General features: G+C 38.5%; 1 protein-coding gene across 2 annotated transcripts in view; it reads left to right on the top strand.

The window, feature by feature from the left end:
- The window catches only part of GOLGA7 (golgin A7), a 26,980-nt gene that overhangs the window by 7,942 nt on the left and 2,928 nt on the right, over positions 1–16,110 (top strand). The window contains exons 4-5 of one of the 2 annotated variants that reach the window (XM_004707553.3): positions 12,347–12,448; positions 13,522–13,584. In XM_004707553.3, the coding sequence (XP_004707610.1) occupies positions 12,347–12,448; positions 13,522–13,569 (150 nt within the window). In that variant the 3' untranslated portion in view covers positions 13,570–13,584. Of the gene's footprint in view, positions 1–12,346; positions 12,449–13,516; positions 13,585–16,110 lie in introns of both variants that reach the window. The other variant, XM_045286869.1, reaches the window with a different exon arrangement.

Raw genomic sequence — 16,110 nt, 5'->3', positions numbered from 1 at the left:
TTAATTGAGCATTACAGATAACTGCGCTTTTTACACATTGGAGGCCTTTTGGACATCCTTATGTTGAGCAAATATCTCGGCACCATTTTCCAACAGTATATATACTCTCTTCATGTCCCTGTCACATTTTGCCAATTTTCACAGTATTTCAAAAAAATGTTGTCAAACTTTTCATAATGCTGTTGCATACTTACTAGACTACAATGTATACAAACATAATTTTTATGCACTGGGAAACTAAAAGGAAAAATTTGTGAAACCTGTTTTATTGGAATATTTACTTTGTTGTGGTGACCTGGAACCAAACCCTGTAATATCTTTGAGGTCTGGCTGTATTGCCTTGCCCATCACCCAACTCAATATATGTCGACTGTTTGGTTAATAACGAGCCCTGGTGGCACAATGGGCTAAGTATTGGCCTGTTGACCAGAAGGTCAGCAATTCCGATTCTCCAGCCACTCTGGGAGAAGATGAGGCAGTCAGCTTCTATAACGATTTGCAACCTTGGAAATTCTATGGAACAATTCTGCACTGCCTATAAGGTCCTTGAGATTATTAGCTTGACATGGTGTGCTTTGTGTGTATGTGTCTCTGCCTCTCCCTCTTATCCCTGGTAACCATCAGAGAGTGTCTCTTCTTAACTTTTTATAATAGTGGTTTCATACAATATATGACATTTTGGGATTGACTTTTTTTTTTGAGATTGACTTTCATTCAGCACCATGTCTTCCAGCTTCATTCATATTGTAAGGTGTTTTGCAGAGTCATTGTTATTTAGTGTTACATAGTATTCCAGTGTGTGCCTGTACCATGGTTTGTTTATACATTAATCTACTGATAAGCACTTAGGTTATTTGCATTTTGATGTTATTTGTTGTAAATAATGCTGTGTGGAACATAGGTGTGTATATAATCATTTCACAACTCTTATTTCTCAGATTGTGTTAAGCAGGGTTCTCTAGAGGAAAAAAAACAGGACACTTATGATTTTATTTATATTTTTATGGGTGTGTGTGTCTATACAGCACGACGTAATAATAGCAGATAATTAGTCCACACAGCCATACAGAGGGCTCAGTTCAACTGACTTCCGTGGAATAGTTAATATACTAGAAGTCCTTCAACTCAAAAGGGCTGCAGGTTCAAGGTCAAGGAAGCAGGCAGCTGAGTCTTCCCTCAGGCAATGCAGGCAGAGTCTGCCCTGAGGGAGCAAACAGAAGGGTTGGTCACCAACAGTCAGCAGCTCAGGAGCTTAGAGAAGGAAGGCCCCATAGGATATTGAACTCAAGCAATGCAAGAGAACAGGATCCACCAGCCTCAAGCTCAAGCAATGTGCACACCAGCAAAGTGGATAAGTAGGTCTTGAAGAAACCTCAAGCTCCAGCATACGATCCACAGGTTGGCTTGCCCCACAGGTAGTGTAGCTCACAAGTTAAGGTAGAGAACTAGCTAAAGCAGCAGCACACTGGTCCTATCACCAAAGAGCAAGAGAAGGGTGGGGCAGGCCTTGCCGAGCCATTTATCTCTGCCCTCCAGTCAAACTGTAACCTGATTAATACCACATGTTCCTATAGGCCAGAATGGCACAATAAGCCAACCTAGTACACAGATGTATTTGTATTTGCATTGCTAGATTATATGATATCTCCATTTCTAGCTTTGAACAAAAATGTTATCAGATCATTTTATTGGGGGCTCTTACAGCTTTTATAACAATCCAGACATCAGTTATATCAAGTATATTTGTACAAATGTTGCCATCATTATTTTCTAAACATTTACTTTCTGTTGAGCCCTTGGTATCAGCTCCTCTTTTTTCCTCCCTGGTGACCCCTTGATAAATTATAAATTATTAGTATTTTCATATCTTACACTGTCCCCTGTCTCCCTTCACCAAGTTTCAGTTGTTCTTCCCCCTAGAAGGGTGGTTAATACGTTATCTATCATCTAGTAGTTTTCTTGTTGAATCTCTAGGATTTTCTTTGAATAGGATCTTGACACCTGTAGAGTTATATTTCTTTGCTAGTTTGAAAACCTTTCATTTCCTTTTGTCTTACTGCTCCAGTTAAGATGTCTGTTCAAATATTGAGTATGAGTGGTGATAAACAGCATCCTTATCTGGTACAAGGGGAATGATGTCATTTTCTGTGTTGAGAATCATGTTGGCCACTGATTTTGAGTAGATATGCCTTTAATTATACTGAGAAATTTCCCTTCTACGTATTTTGCTTAAGAGTTCTTATGAGAAAGAGTATTGAATTTTAGCAAATGCCTTTTCTACATTGGTTAATAGGATCATGTAGTCTTACCCTTTGTTTTATATATGTGGTAGATTACATTGCTTCTTTTTCTAATGTTGAACCATTTGTGCATGCCTAGCCTGAATCCAGCCTGGTCATGGTGTATTATTTTCTTGATATGATGTTGGATTTTATTAAGAATGTTTATGTCAGTATTCATGGGGGATATTGATGTATATATTTTTCTTTGGTGTCTTTGCCTGATTTGGGTACCAAGGTTTTTCTTTCTTCATGAAATGAATTCAGGAGAATTTCATCCTTTTTTTATGTTCTGAGATAGTTGGAGTAGAACAGATGTCAATTGAATGTTTGGTAAAATTCTTTAGTGACTCCTGGGCCAACATTTGTTGGTTGCTGGCAGTTTTTAGGACCTCATCATTTCCTTTGTTATGTATCTGGTCAAGTTTTCCGCTTCAGTCTTTGTTTAGGTTGATTGTGTGTCTAAAAAAAAGTCAGTTGCAACTTGGGGTTTTCAAATATGTTTCAATTTTCATTTCAGTTATTAAAATGCCACCCATTACATTTCTTACTACGTTATTTGCATCTTCTCTCTCTTCTTCTTTGTTAATTTGGCCAGCTCACTTTTACTGCACTCTTCTTGTCAGTTTTATTATTAATGCTTTGAGAGAACCAACTTCTAGCCTTGTTTATTCTTTGTGTTGGTTCCTTCTTGTGACTACAGGGTGTTTTTATTTGTTTGTTTTGTTTTTTGACTGTTCTTGTGTGGAGTTCTATGGTTAGGGTTAATATTGATTTTGACTGTTCTTCCTTTTTAATGTGAGTGCTTATTGCTATAAGTTACCATATACACTCGAGTATAAGCCAACCCGAATATCAGCCGAGGGACCTAATTTTACCACAAAAACTTTATTTAAAATGTGCTGAAAAACTCGGCTTATACATTAGTATATACAGTAACCTCTCTGAGCACTGTTTTTACAGTGTATGTTGTATATTAATTCTTGTTCGAGACTAGCATTTATTTTATTTTCGTCTTTTACCCATCGTTTTAAATTAAGGTGTTATTCGGTTTCCATGTATTTGATCTTTCCCTACATAACTCTTGTTGAGTTTTCATCTTAATAGCAGTGTTATCCAAGAAGATGATTTGCACTATTTCAGTGTTGTTTAATTTATTGTAGTCGAACAGATGGTCTAGTCTAGAAAGTGACTTGTATGTTAGGAAAGAATACTGTGCTGGTTTATATGTCTATGAGATCAAGTTGATTAATTTTGTTTAGAGCGTCTGTATCTTTTTAGTTTCTTTCTAGTTTCTCCATTGAAATTGGTGTGTTGAGTCTGCTTTTATTGTGGTATTTTCTATTTCTCTTTTGATTTTGTTAAGTTTATTTTATGTATTTTGGAGCTCTTTAATTCATTGCATAGATATTTATTATGGTTATGTTCTTGTTCAATCATTGTGTAATGACCTTTATCTCTAACACTGGCTTTTGCCATAAAGTCTGTTCTACCAGAGACTAATATTTCTATTCCTGTTCTTTTTTTATTACTATTTTCTTGGGATGTGTTTTTCTACCCTTAGATATTTCACTTGTTTTTATGACCTTATATCTGAGGTATGTCATTTTGATGGGTCATATTGATGAAGCAGCATATTAGTGAGTCATGTTTTCTTATCCATTCTGCCACTCTGACTCTTGACTGGTGCATTTAGTCCATTTACACTCAGCATATTTATCAATAGATAATTTGCTGCTGTTGTCACTTTGTTGTGGGGGGTTTGTGTGGTGGTACTGATAGATTTTGTGCTGAATCCTGTTTGTGAATTATCTTTTGGTTTCTTCACTTGATTTTGTGTAAAGAATATAGTTTTCTTCTTTTTTATTTTGATGAGACAGCTGATTTTCTTTGTGAGAAATTTACTTTGCCCTTCCTAAGTATACACGTCTGTCTGGTTGTTGCCTTGACTTCCTCTCCTTATGGAAGTTCCTTAACTACATCATCTATTGTTGTGTAGCTGTCCTTTAGAGATTGACATCTCAGGTTCCCTCTTTTCAGTCTTGTGGCTTTATTTTATATTTGAAAATTCTTTATCTGGGTTGGTTTCCAGATGGTGGTATCATGTATATTAATTTCACACTGTTGTTGCTTCTCTGTTCCATGACTACCTTTAGGACATTTTGTAGGGTTGGTTTGATTTTTACAAATTCCCTTCATTTCAATTTTTCTGGAAATGTCCTAATTTCACATCACATTTGAAGGACAGTTTTGCTGGATATACAATTCTTGGTTGGCATTTTTGTAGTTAAGAATTTTTTTTTAATCATTTTATTAGGGGCTCATACAACTCTTATCACAATCCATACATACATCAATTGTGTAAAGCACATTTGTACATTCATTGCCCTCATCATTCTCAAAACATTTCCTCTCCACTTAAGCCCCCAGCATTAGGTCCCCATTTTCCCCTCCCTCCCCGCTCCCCCCTCCCTCATGAGCCCTTGATAATTTATAAAGTATTTGTCATATCTTGCCTTGTCCGACGTCTCCCTTCACCCACTTTTCTGTTGTCCATCCCCCAGGGAGGAGGTCACATATAGATCCTGATAATGGAAAGGGTTCCCTCTTTCCAACCCACCCTCCCTCCACCCTTCCAGTATCGCCACTCACACCGCTGGTCCTGAAGGGATCATCCGCCCTGGATTCCCTTTCCAGTTCCTAGTTTCAGAATTTTTTATATGCCATTCCATTACCTCCTTGCCTGCACACTTTATGCCAAGAAATCAGAGCTTAGTTTTACTGATTATTTTTTTAGGTAACATTTGGTTTTCCTAAACTACTCCAGGAATTCTTCCTTTGCCTTTGGTTTGGGATTTTTCGCTTTTTTAAAGCTCTGTTCTATCTGGGATTCGTGGAGCTTCTTGGATGATCTTCTCATCTTTCATGATATCAGGAAATTTAATGTAAGCAGACCTGGGAAATGTTTCTATGTACTTTTATTCAGGGGGAGGGCTTTATCCCTGTTCTAGAATTCTGATCATGAGTAAATTATCTCACTTAATGATGCCCACATAACTCGGGCTCTCTTCATTTTCTTCAGTGCTCTTTTTCTGGTTGTGCCATAGGTGTCCAAGGGCGTGCCTCCATTTCACAGACTCTGACTTCCACCCATCAGTATCCTTTGTCCATCCAGCGCATTATCAGTTTCTGAAACTGTAGTGTTCATCTTCTGGACTTCAAGTTAACTGTTTTTGTATGGTACTGTGGGTTAGATGTTGGACAGTTAACTATAGGGGCGGTGGTTCAAACACACCAACTATTCTGCCTGAGAAATATGAAGTTATCTGCTCCTATAAAAATATACCATTTAAAAAAAAAAATATATATATATACCATTTCAGAAACCCTATGGAGAGAGTCACTGTAAGTCAGATTGATCTCAGAGGCAGTGAGCTTGACTTTGGTTGGCTTTCCATTATTTTGTCAATTTATCGTGGTATCTTTTTTTTCTGGATAATTCTAGAGTTTTGCCTGTGCTTTCCTTTATCTCTTGGAGGGTTTTATATGTAAATCCTTTGAATTCTTTATCAGGTCATTCAAGAAGATTTCCTACCTAGTTCTCTGTTTTGGTGACTTGCAAGAGCCATCTTTTCCTGCTTCTTGTATTTATAATTTGATTGTATCTTTGTTTGCTGAGTCTTGATTTATTGTTTTGGTTTTAGGTATTGGGGCAGGCAGGACACTAGTCAGGCTGCACTGGAGCGCTTGACACCTGTCTCCTGAGTGGGTGAGGTAGCGGCTGGGTGTGTGACCACAAGTCTCTCTTTGCTGATCTTGTGGGGCACAAGAGGGTGGGTGTTGGCTTCTGTTGTGTGACCAGTAGGTCAGCAGGTGTGGTGGATGTGTCTGGTTAGTGGGAGCACGATCACCACTTCCACTGACTTGGTGGGCATGAGTCATCAGCAGGTTGCCACTGCTTCTCATACAGTTGCGGGGGGCGCCATATGCGTGGTGAGTGGGCATGCAGTTGTGCCCTCACTGCCCACAAGCGAGAAGAGCAGGTAGAAGCAGGAAGCAGAAAGTAGATTGTGTTAGCAGGCAAGAGTACTTGGGTCACACCAAATTGACCTGCCATCACTCACATGAGTCGCCAAGTGGGAAAAGGGTGGTGCTGGGGCTACAGCCACCAGTCAGGGCCTTCCTTCACTCCAGGTATGTCAACAGTTACTCTGTGTCCTGTTGGGAATTCCATGAAGTTGTGTCATATACTTTTCGCCCAGTACTGCTGTCTTTGTCATGAGATGGCCACATTGTGCCGGGCACATTGGCAAAGCTCCTCCGCCCCATGCCTTCTCATTTACTGTTTCATTCCGTTTCTTCTTCCAGTCAGTGTCTGATCAAGTTCTCTATCCTTTCATTGATATTCAGGGTTACAGGATGACCTTCTCTAACTGTTTTACTTCACTTTTCAGTCTGTGTGTGATCTTGTTTTTTCTTTTGGGGAGGGATGAGACGGGATTCATTCGTTCATTTGACAAATACTGAATGCCTACTCGGTGTTAAGGTATGTGCAAGGGACATAACTGAACAAGACACACATGGTTGCTGAACCCCTGGAGTTGGTCATTTGTTGAGTACAACAAGCAAACGAGTGCACTGTAGGTTAGGGTGGTGATTCAAAACCACCAGCCCCTCCTTGGGAGAAAGATGAGACTGTCTGTTCCTGTAAAGATTTAATCTCCCCCAGTAAAATGATTTTTTAATAGCTACTTTATAAAATAAAGTAGGACACCCCCCCCAAAAAAAAAAAAAGATTTAATCTCAGAACCCCTACGTAGAGTGGCTATGCATTGGAGTTAATTCAATGGCAGTGGGTTTCATTTGGGATTTTAACAGAAACAGCAGCAGGTATAAACATTGTGACAGATGTCTTGACAGGAACTGGCTATCATAGAAAGCTATATGTGAGACCCAATTTGGATTGTGTTGTCCAAAAAGACCTCTGAGGTAATGCCATTTAAGCTGATATGTGAAAGATGGAAAGCCTGGGGCAAAGCGTTTAGGCAGAGGGATCATTTGGACAAAGGCCCATAGAACTTCACTCTCGGGGGTTGAAAGAAGGCCGTGCAGGTGGCGGGGGTCAAGAGTAGTGCCAGATGAAGGCAGAGAGATCAGCATAACTATCATGCAAGATGGTGTCATCTATGGAAACATTTCCCTTTTTTGTAGAGTGGGAAGTGCAGAGGCTTTCAGCTCTAGAAGAGTGATGTGACCAGACTTCAAGTAGAGAATTCTCGTAGTTACATGAAGAAAGGGTCTAAGCGTGGAAGGAGGGATCCACTTGGAAAGTTCTTTAGAACTCCAGATAAGAGATGATAGTTACAACTAGCTACAGGGCAGTGATTGGAGTGAATGGGACGATTCAAGAGCTAGTTTGAAGACTTTGAAGAGCTGATTAAAGGAGTGGAAAATTTAGCTGAATTCATATGGATAAAAACATGGTCATCCCTGGTTGCTGATTAACAAAATATATAATATTAGGGTTTTTAGAGTTTGTCCCATTCTGCTTCACATGCCGGTTCTGCCTGTGTGTCTGTCTATACATTTCACTCAACAGATGGCTGTTATTACAGGAATAAGAATACAATAGTATTGACCTCTGTTGCCCTTCACTCTTAAACTCCTCAGTTGTCTTCCTTTGCCTTCCTCATTTTCCCTGACCTCCATTTTATAGTATATTTCCTTTCCCCTGTACCTAAGGTAGCCTGTGTCTACCCTTTAGTTAGTAAACTCCTTGTCCGGCTATTCCCTACCCTTGGTAACGATCAAAGAATGATTCTTTTGGTGAAAACCTCTTCCCGGCTTTTTAATCTAGTGCTCTCATACAGTATTTGCCCCTATGTGATCAACTTACTTGAGTCAGAATAAGGCTTTTCAGCGTCAGCCATGTTATGGGTTTTATCTGATTCACTGCTTCATCATTCTTCTTTAACATTGTGTAGTGTTCCATTGTGTGTGTACCATAGTTTGTTTAGCCATTCTTCCATTCATTTAGGTTGTTTTCCTCTTGCTTTTTGAATAGTGCTGCGATGAACCTTGGATATGCATATGTCCTTTCATGTCATAACTCGTATTTCTCCAGGATATGTAATATTGCAGATTTTAGGTGGAAGTATGTCATCCAGAGTTGTTTATTTATGATGAGTGGAGTTTTAGGTGCTTCAGTTGTCACTTCACTACCACTTGAAATTGTTGATAAAATTTACATTAATTTTTAATAGGTTCATGTATATTGCTGAAATAGATACAGATTTAAAGATTTCAGATACCTCCACTGACATAAAAATAAAAATGGTAATTGAATGTCAACCAAGACGTTTACTAATTTTGGGATTTTAATCAAGTTATCTAATCAGAGTTTTCTTAATTATATAATAGATATTAGAATTAATAAATTGCCTCACAAATGGTAGGTACTTAGCAAAAATTTTTTCTAAGATATCTTTTAAAATGAAATGCCTATATAAGTTTTAATCTGATACTTAGAAACTTTTTTAAAACTTCAAATATATAATTAATCTTTTTTAGCAGCTACTAATTTGTTCAGTGTTAAAATAGTCAGCAGCTCTCAATTCAGTACTCTCCATGTCAGTTCTAGGAAGGCGGTTCTCAGTACAGTAAATACAATGGGCACTTATTCCATAGCATGTTTCAACGTGGGTGTATAGGCAGTATATAGGGGCCATGGTGATACACTCATCTGCGCATCGAGAAGACCCTTGATTCAAATCCACTAGCTATTTCACAGGGGGGGGGGGATGTGCCTGTAAAGATTATAGCCCTTGAAAGCCTTTGGCACAGTTCCTCCCCATCCTGTAGGTTTGCTCTGTGTTGGAAGGAACTTGACACCTAACAGCAAACAGACCAAATAAAATTAATCAAGAAACCAAAGCTGGAGACATGGTATATTTTTAAATAAGTGGGGTTTCGCTTAGCTTTTGTTTTAGAAATGGATTTGCGTAACTACATCTTGCAAGGTGAATAATTGAATGATCATAATTAAATGTAAAGTATATGCCTTTAAAATAAAAGTTTTTAAATGTGTATTTTTGATAAAATGTTGGAGATGTAAGAACTACCGCTTTCCCTTTTCCCAAGTTTGTGTTACTGTGTTCTGCTTTATGGAAAGACAAGGTTGCGTCATTTGGTGTTTATTGTTTTAAACACTAAAATTCCTAGTCTACAAACAGTAAGTCAAATATGAGTGCTTACACTCTGTCATGTGGATTAAATTTTTAAAAATTGTAAATAGGCCTTTTAAATCTTACTAGAACAATCGTGCATTTTTTCCTATATGTGCTATTTATTGATTTAAAATGAAGATAGACTTCAGTGTTATTTCTTTATTGTTGCTACCCAGTGTGATTAGGGAACCAGTGTGCTGGTAAGAAGTTCCTCGCCCTGTCTGCCTTGCTCATCAGCTAGACAGCGTCACTTCTGCGTATGTGCAGTAACCTGTAAAACAAGCACTTTTCGGAGAGAAGTTGAATTCTTCTGAAATCGCTAAGATTCTGGTGGTCCCCTTCTCCTTCTTAGGCTGTTCTCCCCGGAGGGGCTGATGGTCTTTCTCTAGATCGGTGGTTCTCAGCCTTCTTAATGCCACAACCTTTTAATACAGTTTCTCATGTGTGGTGACCCCCAACCATAAAATTATTTTCATTGCTACTTAACAACTGTAATTTTGTTACTGTTATGAATCAGGCAACCCCTGTAAGAGGGTCGTTCGACCCACAGGTTGAGAACCGCTGCTCTGGATGGATAGTGTTAGGGAAAATGGTAGCTTTTCCTGAGGCTTAATTGTGGTTATGAAACCCTTGAGCTTTGTAAGCATACAAATGAAAGGTTTTATTTTACTCAGGGTTTGAGGATAACAGATAATTTTGTAAAATACTATGGTGTGATTAAAAATAGCATGAGTGAAATGACAACATAAGGTTTCTTGGGGTGAGAATGGTGCTTGCAAACAGTATAAATATACATAGATTAATGCTTTTCTCTTGTTGAAGGACAACTTTGGAAACCCACAGGGACAATTCTACCTTGTCCTGTAAGATTGTTAAGAGTCAGAATCAACTTGATGGCAGCGAGTTTTCCTTGGCTAATTGCTAAAGATACGAGGAATTTGAAAGTAGCCTTCACAGTGATGCCTTCACCAAAAGCATGTATCTAGGGATACAAAAAGAAAACTAATTGTTTTCTTTATGAACTGCTTCCTAAGTGCATATGAATGTTACTAAAGTTTAAATAAGAACCTTGCCCAACAAAGTTATGCTTGAATCAAATACAAGAATGCCATTCCTTTGCTAGTAATCTGTACCCAAGGAGGGAGGAAAGCTGTTTTCAAGGAAGCCTTTCTTTGAAACCAGCCATGCAAGTATTTCTCTGAGGGTCTTCCCCCAGTAGTAATGGACTGGGCTGAGGGGAGACTGAGTCTCCAGTTTCCAGTTCTGGCTGCTTAGTTGAGAAGGAAATTGGAACTATGTCTGGGAGGCCGGCGTTGGGCGCCTTTATAAGCCACTTCCTTCCATTTTTTACTTAAGGCATGATTGATGGACAAGCTCTGATATAAAGATAGGATCTAAGGTTTGGTTTGGTTTTGCTTGTGAAGACCAAGCACAATGCAGATTCTTTGAGACTTGTGAATGGAAGAATGGTATGTGTATCCCTTCCGATAATTAACTGAAACCCTCTGTGTGGAGTTTCCAGCAAAGTGACCCTGTAGGATAGAGTAGAAACTGCTGCTTAGGTTTTCTAAGGCTGGAATCTGTGCCACATCTGTGGCATTGTTCGCTCAATAATCATACACTTTTTTTTTTCCAAGCATAAACCGGGAGGTTTTACTACCCCCAAAGATGTTACCTGAATAAACTTGTTTCCTTCAATGAGAAGATTTCATTATATCGGCCAGATAGAATTTTGGATTCTAAACCCATTTATACCAATGCCATCTGAGTGGTAGCATCCCAGTTTGTTAGCTTGACTTGGTTCATCATACCTTCACACTAAATTGTTGCACAATTTCCAGCTTTCTTTCATGCAGTTCTTTTTACCCCTTTATGTTGTCTTCACATTTTAGCTGTGATTTTATCATCTGCTGATAGTGTGCAGTTAGGGAAATACATAGTAATTCAAAGGGCTGGATCAAAGCCTCTTTGAACATGAAGGCCAAAAAGGGGTTATGATGACTTTTAGTCTGAACTAAAGCATGTAACTCTTTGATTTTGGATATAGCTGTTAAGATTTATTTTCTTCTAGCTTATCTGCCTCAGAATTGCCCTTATTAAAGCTGGAGTTTTGGCAATTTCCAGAAGTTCCTTTGTATCTTATCTGGTTTTTGTCTACATTTGCCTTGACTTTTACAACCTTAATACTAGACTTATAAATTGAGGGTCCTGTCTAGGACACAGAGCAAACTGTAGAGTAGCACTACATGCAGTCCTGGAAGTGATACCAGAAACTTGCAGTCATCAGAAACTCCACAGCAGCCAAGGCCGCGTGCTTTACAAAGGAAATAAAATGGTTACTTCTAAAGTGACTGTGCTACCTTTTGTTACAGGCCCATCTCTTATCATTACTTAAAAGTGATGAAAACATGCACCACCGAGAAGCAACACTTCTTCGGTGTTGAAGGGAAGGTGGTATTATAAGGTGCCACCCTCTGCACACTTGCTGCACTGAGAGAGAGAAGGACCTCACTGAGCATTGCTTGTGTCCTCGCGAATGCCTCTCTCTCTCTATCCAGGGGTGAAGAGAAGTGCTCGCCCTGCCTTTGTGTGCAACTTGCACTTCTACTTCACCAAAGACACGTCTCACCCCAAGAGTCCATCACGCTGTGCTGTATCTTATGTATTATCTGCAACTGATAGGAGCCAAATGAACAGGACCGTATTCCTCCATATGCATCCCCAATGCTTTCTTTGAAAACTAACTCTGCTGCCTGAATATATTGAGATCTAGCTGATACTTAAAGGAAAATCTGATGAAATGATTTTAAAAACCAAAACTGGTATTTTTTTTCCTGTCAGGTTCTGAAGAAAGTCTCCAAATACATTCAAGAGCAGAATGAGAAGATATATGCTCCCCAAGGCCTCCTTCTGACAGACCCCATTGAGAGAGGACTTCGAGTTGTATCTTTTTAGACCAGGTTATCCGGTCCAAATACTTGTAAAAAGAAAACTCTGGCGGTGGTTTGTGGCGTTGGCTAGAGGGGACTTAACGCATCTCTTGCTTTAACCTTGGAAAGTTGCTGGGTGAATGGCATGCCTCCTATCTCTGGACATTTTTTCCCCCTAATTGTTCTTTTTCTTGAAGTCTACCTCTCCTTTATTATGCAGGGCTTTGTGGATGTTTGGTATTCTGGTTACCGTCTTTCTTGGTGGTTCTGCGGGCAGCTTGGAGTAATAAAGGGGGTTGTGTGAGTAATGCTTCTCAGCTGCAGAAGCTCTGAACCTAAAGCTCCTTTGAAATGCACGAACTCGTAATGTGTGATGAGACTTGTCATCCAAATGAATTGTAGTTCCATGGGTTCATTCACTAGTTGAAATCAGTCACAGCTGCCAGATGTGTAGTTCATTACCTTTGACATTTTATGCATATTTTTAGAAGCAGTGAGCTTTGAAAATTACTAAGTGAATCTGGTAAATAAAATGGCAAAAGAACTAATACAGCTTGATGACACTGCAGTAATGGGTATTTAAAATTTTTTTTCTTTTATGTAGATCACATAATTCCAGCTCTTCCAGCTGATAAAAATTTCAACAATTTTATTACACTCTTCTTCAGCAATGGTTCTTAAGCCTTAAGGGTCATGAACCCTTCTCCCGCCACAAAAAAATTTTTTTTGCATATAATTTCAGGGAATTTTTTTTTTTAATCATTGAATCAATTACCTCCTTGTCCTTCCCATTACAAACTTTCCAGTAATGACAATTTTTTTTCCAAAACCTAAAATTTAATGATAAATGTTAGGGATGAACTACATATGTAATTTCAAAAGTAATTACATTTCTTACAATTTTTCAGCAAGGTAGAGAAAGCATGTTAACTTAAGTAATAAAAATGTTAATAATTTAAAATATACGAATTAGAAGGAAAGTGGGGGGGTAGGAAAGTCTGTACAGATGACATCCATTGTCTTGCCATCACCCCTCTTTCTGTGTTGTGTTCGATGGTGTGTTTTCTTGACAGCCATGCTGTTTAGATTGAAATTACCATTTATGAAGACAGAGGCATGAGCAGTGGAAGATAAATCTCAGAAATAAAGGTAAATAAGAAATTAATATGGTTTTACGGGTTTGAAGAATTCATGGGTTTTCTTCCTTGCATGGTAAATAATCATGAAAACGTGCAGTTAAATGGTAGTGTCTTTGATATGTTAACTTACTATGTAGCAGAATGTTATATTAGCTTACTTATCTGACATCTGCATTTAACCAAAGTTCTAGCTGGTAATAAAGAATTTAAACCTGATTTTCCTTCTAGAAGACTTTACATTGGTTTTGTTGTCCCTTTGCCTTTTGAAGCAACAGCAGCAGGGTGTGCGGGATATGTTTGTTTTAACCTTTAGTAGACACCCACGGCCATCAAGTCAATTCCTACTCATAGCCACCTTCTGTAGGAGAGAGGAGAAGTGCCCCTAAGAGTTTCTAAGACGGAATCCCTGTGGAAGCAGATAGCTTCATCTTTCTCTGTGGAGGGGCTGGTTGGTTTGAACTGCCGACCTTGCACTTAGCTCTTCAAGGGTTCCTTAAAACTATCACAGCCACTAAAACAGTTTAGTTTTGCATATAAGGATCGGTTCAGATATTTCCCATACCCTTTTTGTGATGAATGGTTTTAATAACCAAAGAAACATTTCAGAGAGGAGTAAAGAGATTATGAATAGTTCATGTATAGTATTTAAATGTCTTCAGAGCCCTGCGAAGAAAGCTAACCTAGCGGGCAGAAACCATAAATTTCATTTCTTTGTGTGGAATGTTTGTTACTATATACCCATATAATACCCTTGAATAAGTGAAAAACAAATTTGTTAATAAGGATTGAAGAATTTTTAAAATCCATGGACTCCACAGAGCATGAACAAATCTTTCTAGGAAGAAGTGCAGCAGCTGCAGCAATGAGCTCAAGCAATGGTGAGGCTTTCGTAGGATGGGGCAGTGTTTCGTTCTGTTGTACAAAGAATTGCAGCTGTCGATGAATCTAGTCGATGGCACTTAACAACAACTAGGAATCTCTCTGCAAAATCGTACTGTGACATTCTGGAGCTCATCTCAAAGTTCTTAAAGTCATAGTACCCTAACAGCCTTCTAAGTGGCAGAAAACAGTACTTCACTTTGGTCTTGAGATCTTTCTGCAGATAGATATTAATTTGGTGCTGCAGTTTTCACCCTGTAAGCAGGTGACTTATCACTAATTAACAGGCAGTACACAGACAGGAAGTACCACAGCAGACAGACCTTCCCAGCGCCACAGAGACAACTGTCACTTAGGGCACCTGCTATGTGCCAGCCCTTGTGGATCTAGTATTTTTGAGGCTTACAGGAACCCACTGTGAAGAGCAGTCAGGTCAGAATCTTCTCGGTGACAGAGACCTAGGGTGCAAGTAGTTTAAATTACACTCTGGGGCCCTAGATAGTGAGTGAAATGTTGGGATATGAACTCAGATTAATTGTAGGACTGTTTTTTACACTATCTGCTTTCATGTACTCTCAGCAGCAAGACATTGAAAGGAAAGAATACATCAGTTGATTAAAAGTGTTTGTCCCCCTTTTCTTCTAATGCTGTCTAAAAGTGTTACCTGCTTCTGCACCATTTACTGGATCCTTCAAACTACCCACATTTCAAAGGCGATGTCTTTTTTTGTTGTTATTTTTTTATTACTTTATTTTGGGACACTTAGTATTACTTTTCTATGTACAGTTTCCAAGCCAGTATTTTTCAAACAAGCAATCAGAAGCCTATGTGTGGTTTTTGTTACATGCCATTGGAATAAGTTTGTTTTATCAATTGCAGCTGCGTTGACTTGGCACAATCCATTTGTCATGACTCGTTTTGCAGCTATTATTGCTACATAGAATGTTTTTCTGAGGTGCTGTGGGGTTTTGAGCAATTATACACCAGAGGCTAATCTCTCAATATTCAAACAACTGTGAAATTTTGAAATGGGAAAGCTTTACGTTCAGAACTTCTGGATAGTCTCATGAATGCAAATATTTTTGTTCAACACAATTAAGTTTTCAGAGCTCTGTGTTCATCATGCGGTCTGAGGAGTGATCCTGGAGTGAGGGAAAGCTTTAAGAATAATTAATTCCATCCTAGCATTTTTCTTATGGCTGTAAGGTGTCTGCAATATCATATGGGAATTAAGTTAATTTAACAAGGATACACAAACATGGGGGTGGCCTTTTTAAGAGAAAGAACATGAAATAAAATATATATTGCTCTTTTAAATTTTAATTGTTTTAATACCCTACAGATCTCAATGTCTCTCCTTTATAATCATACCATTAGTGCTTTCTCTCTTTGTATTAAGATTTTGTTTCTTAAGGAAATGGAATATATGGTTATTCTATTTTAATAAATTAGTAAGGGAGCAGTAATAAAATAGCTAATATTTATTGATTCTGTGTGTCAAGACTTGCCCTGCATTTATAGAGGTCTAGATAAAGACATGTACATATGCAAATATATCTATATGAGGATGGGGAAATAGATCTATGTGCCTATATTTATAGGTTTAGTATTAAGGTAGCATAAGGACATTGGGCCTCCACTCAAGTACTCCCTCAAA

This window comes from Echinops telfairi, unplaced genomic scaffold (genome assembly GCF_000313985.2).
Source record: "Echinops telfairi isolate 266 unplaced genomic scaffold, ASM31398v2 ScPeMD7_9;HRSCAF=40, whole genome shotgun sequence".
Classification (NCBI taxonomy): Eukaryota; Metazoa; Chordata; class Mammalia; order Afrosoricida; family Tenrecidae; genus Echinops; species Echinops telfairi.
The sequence above is the reverse complement of the archived record's forward strand: the minus strand, read 5'-3'. Positions and strand labels throughout refer to the sequence as shown.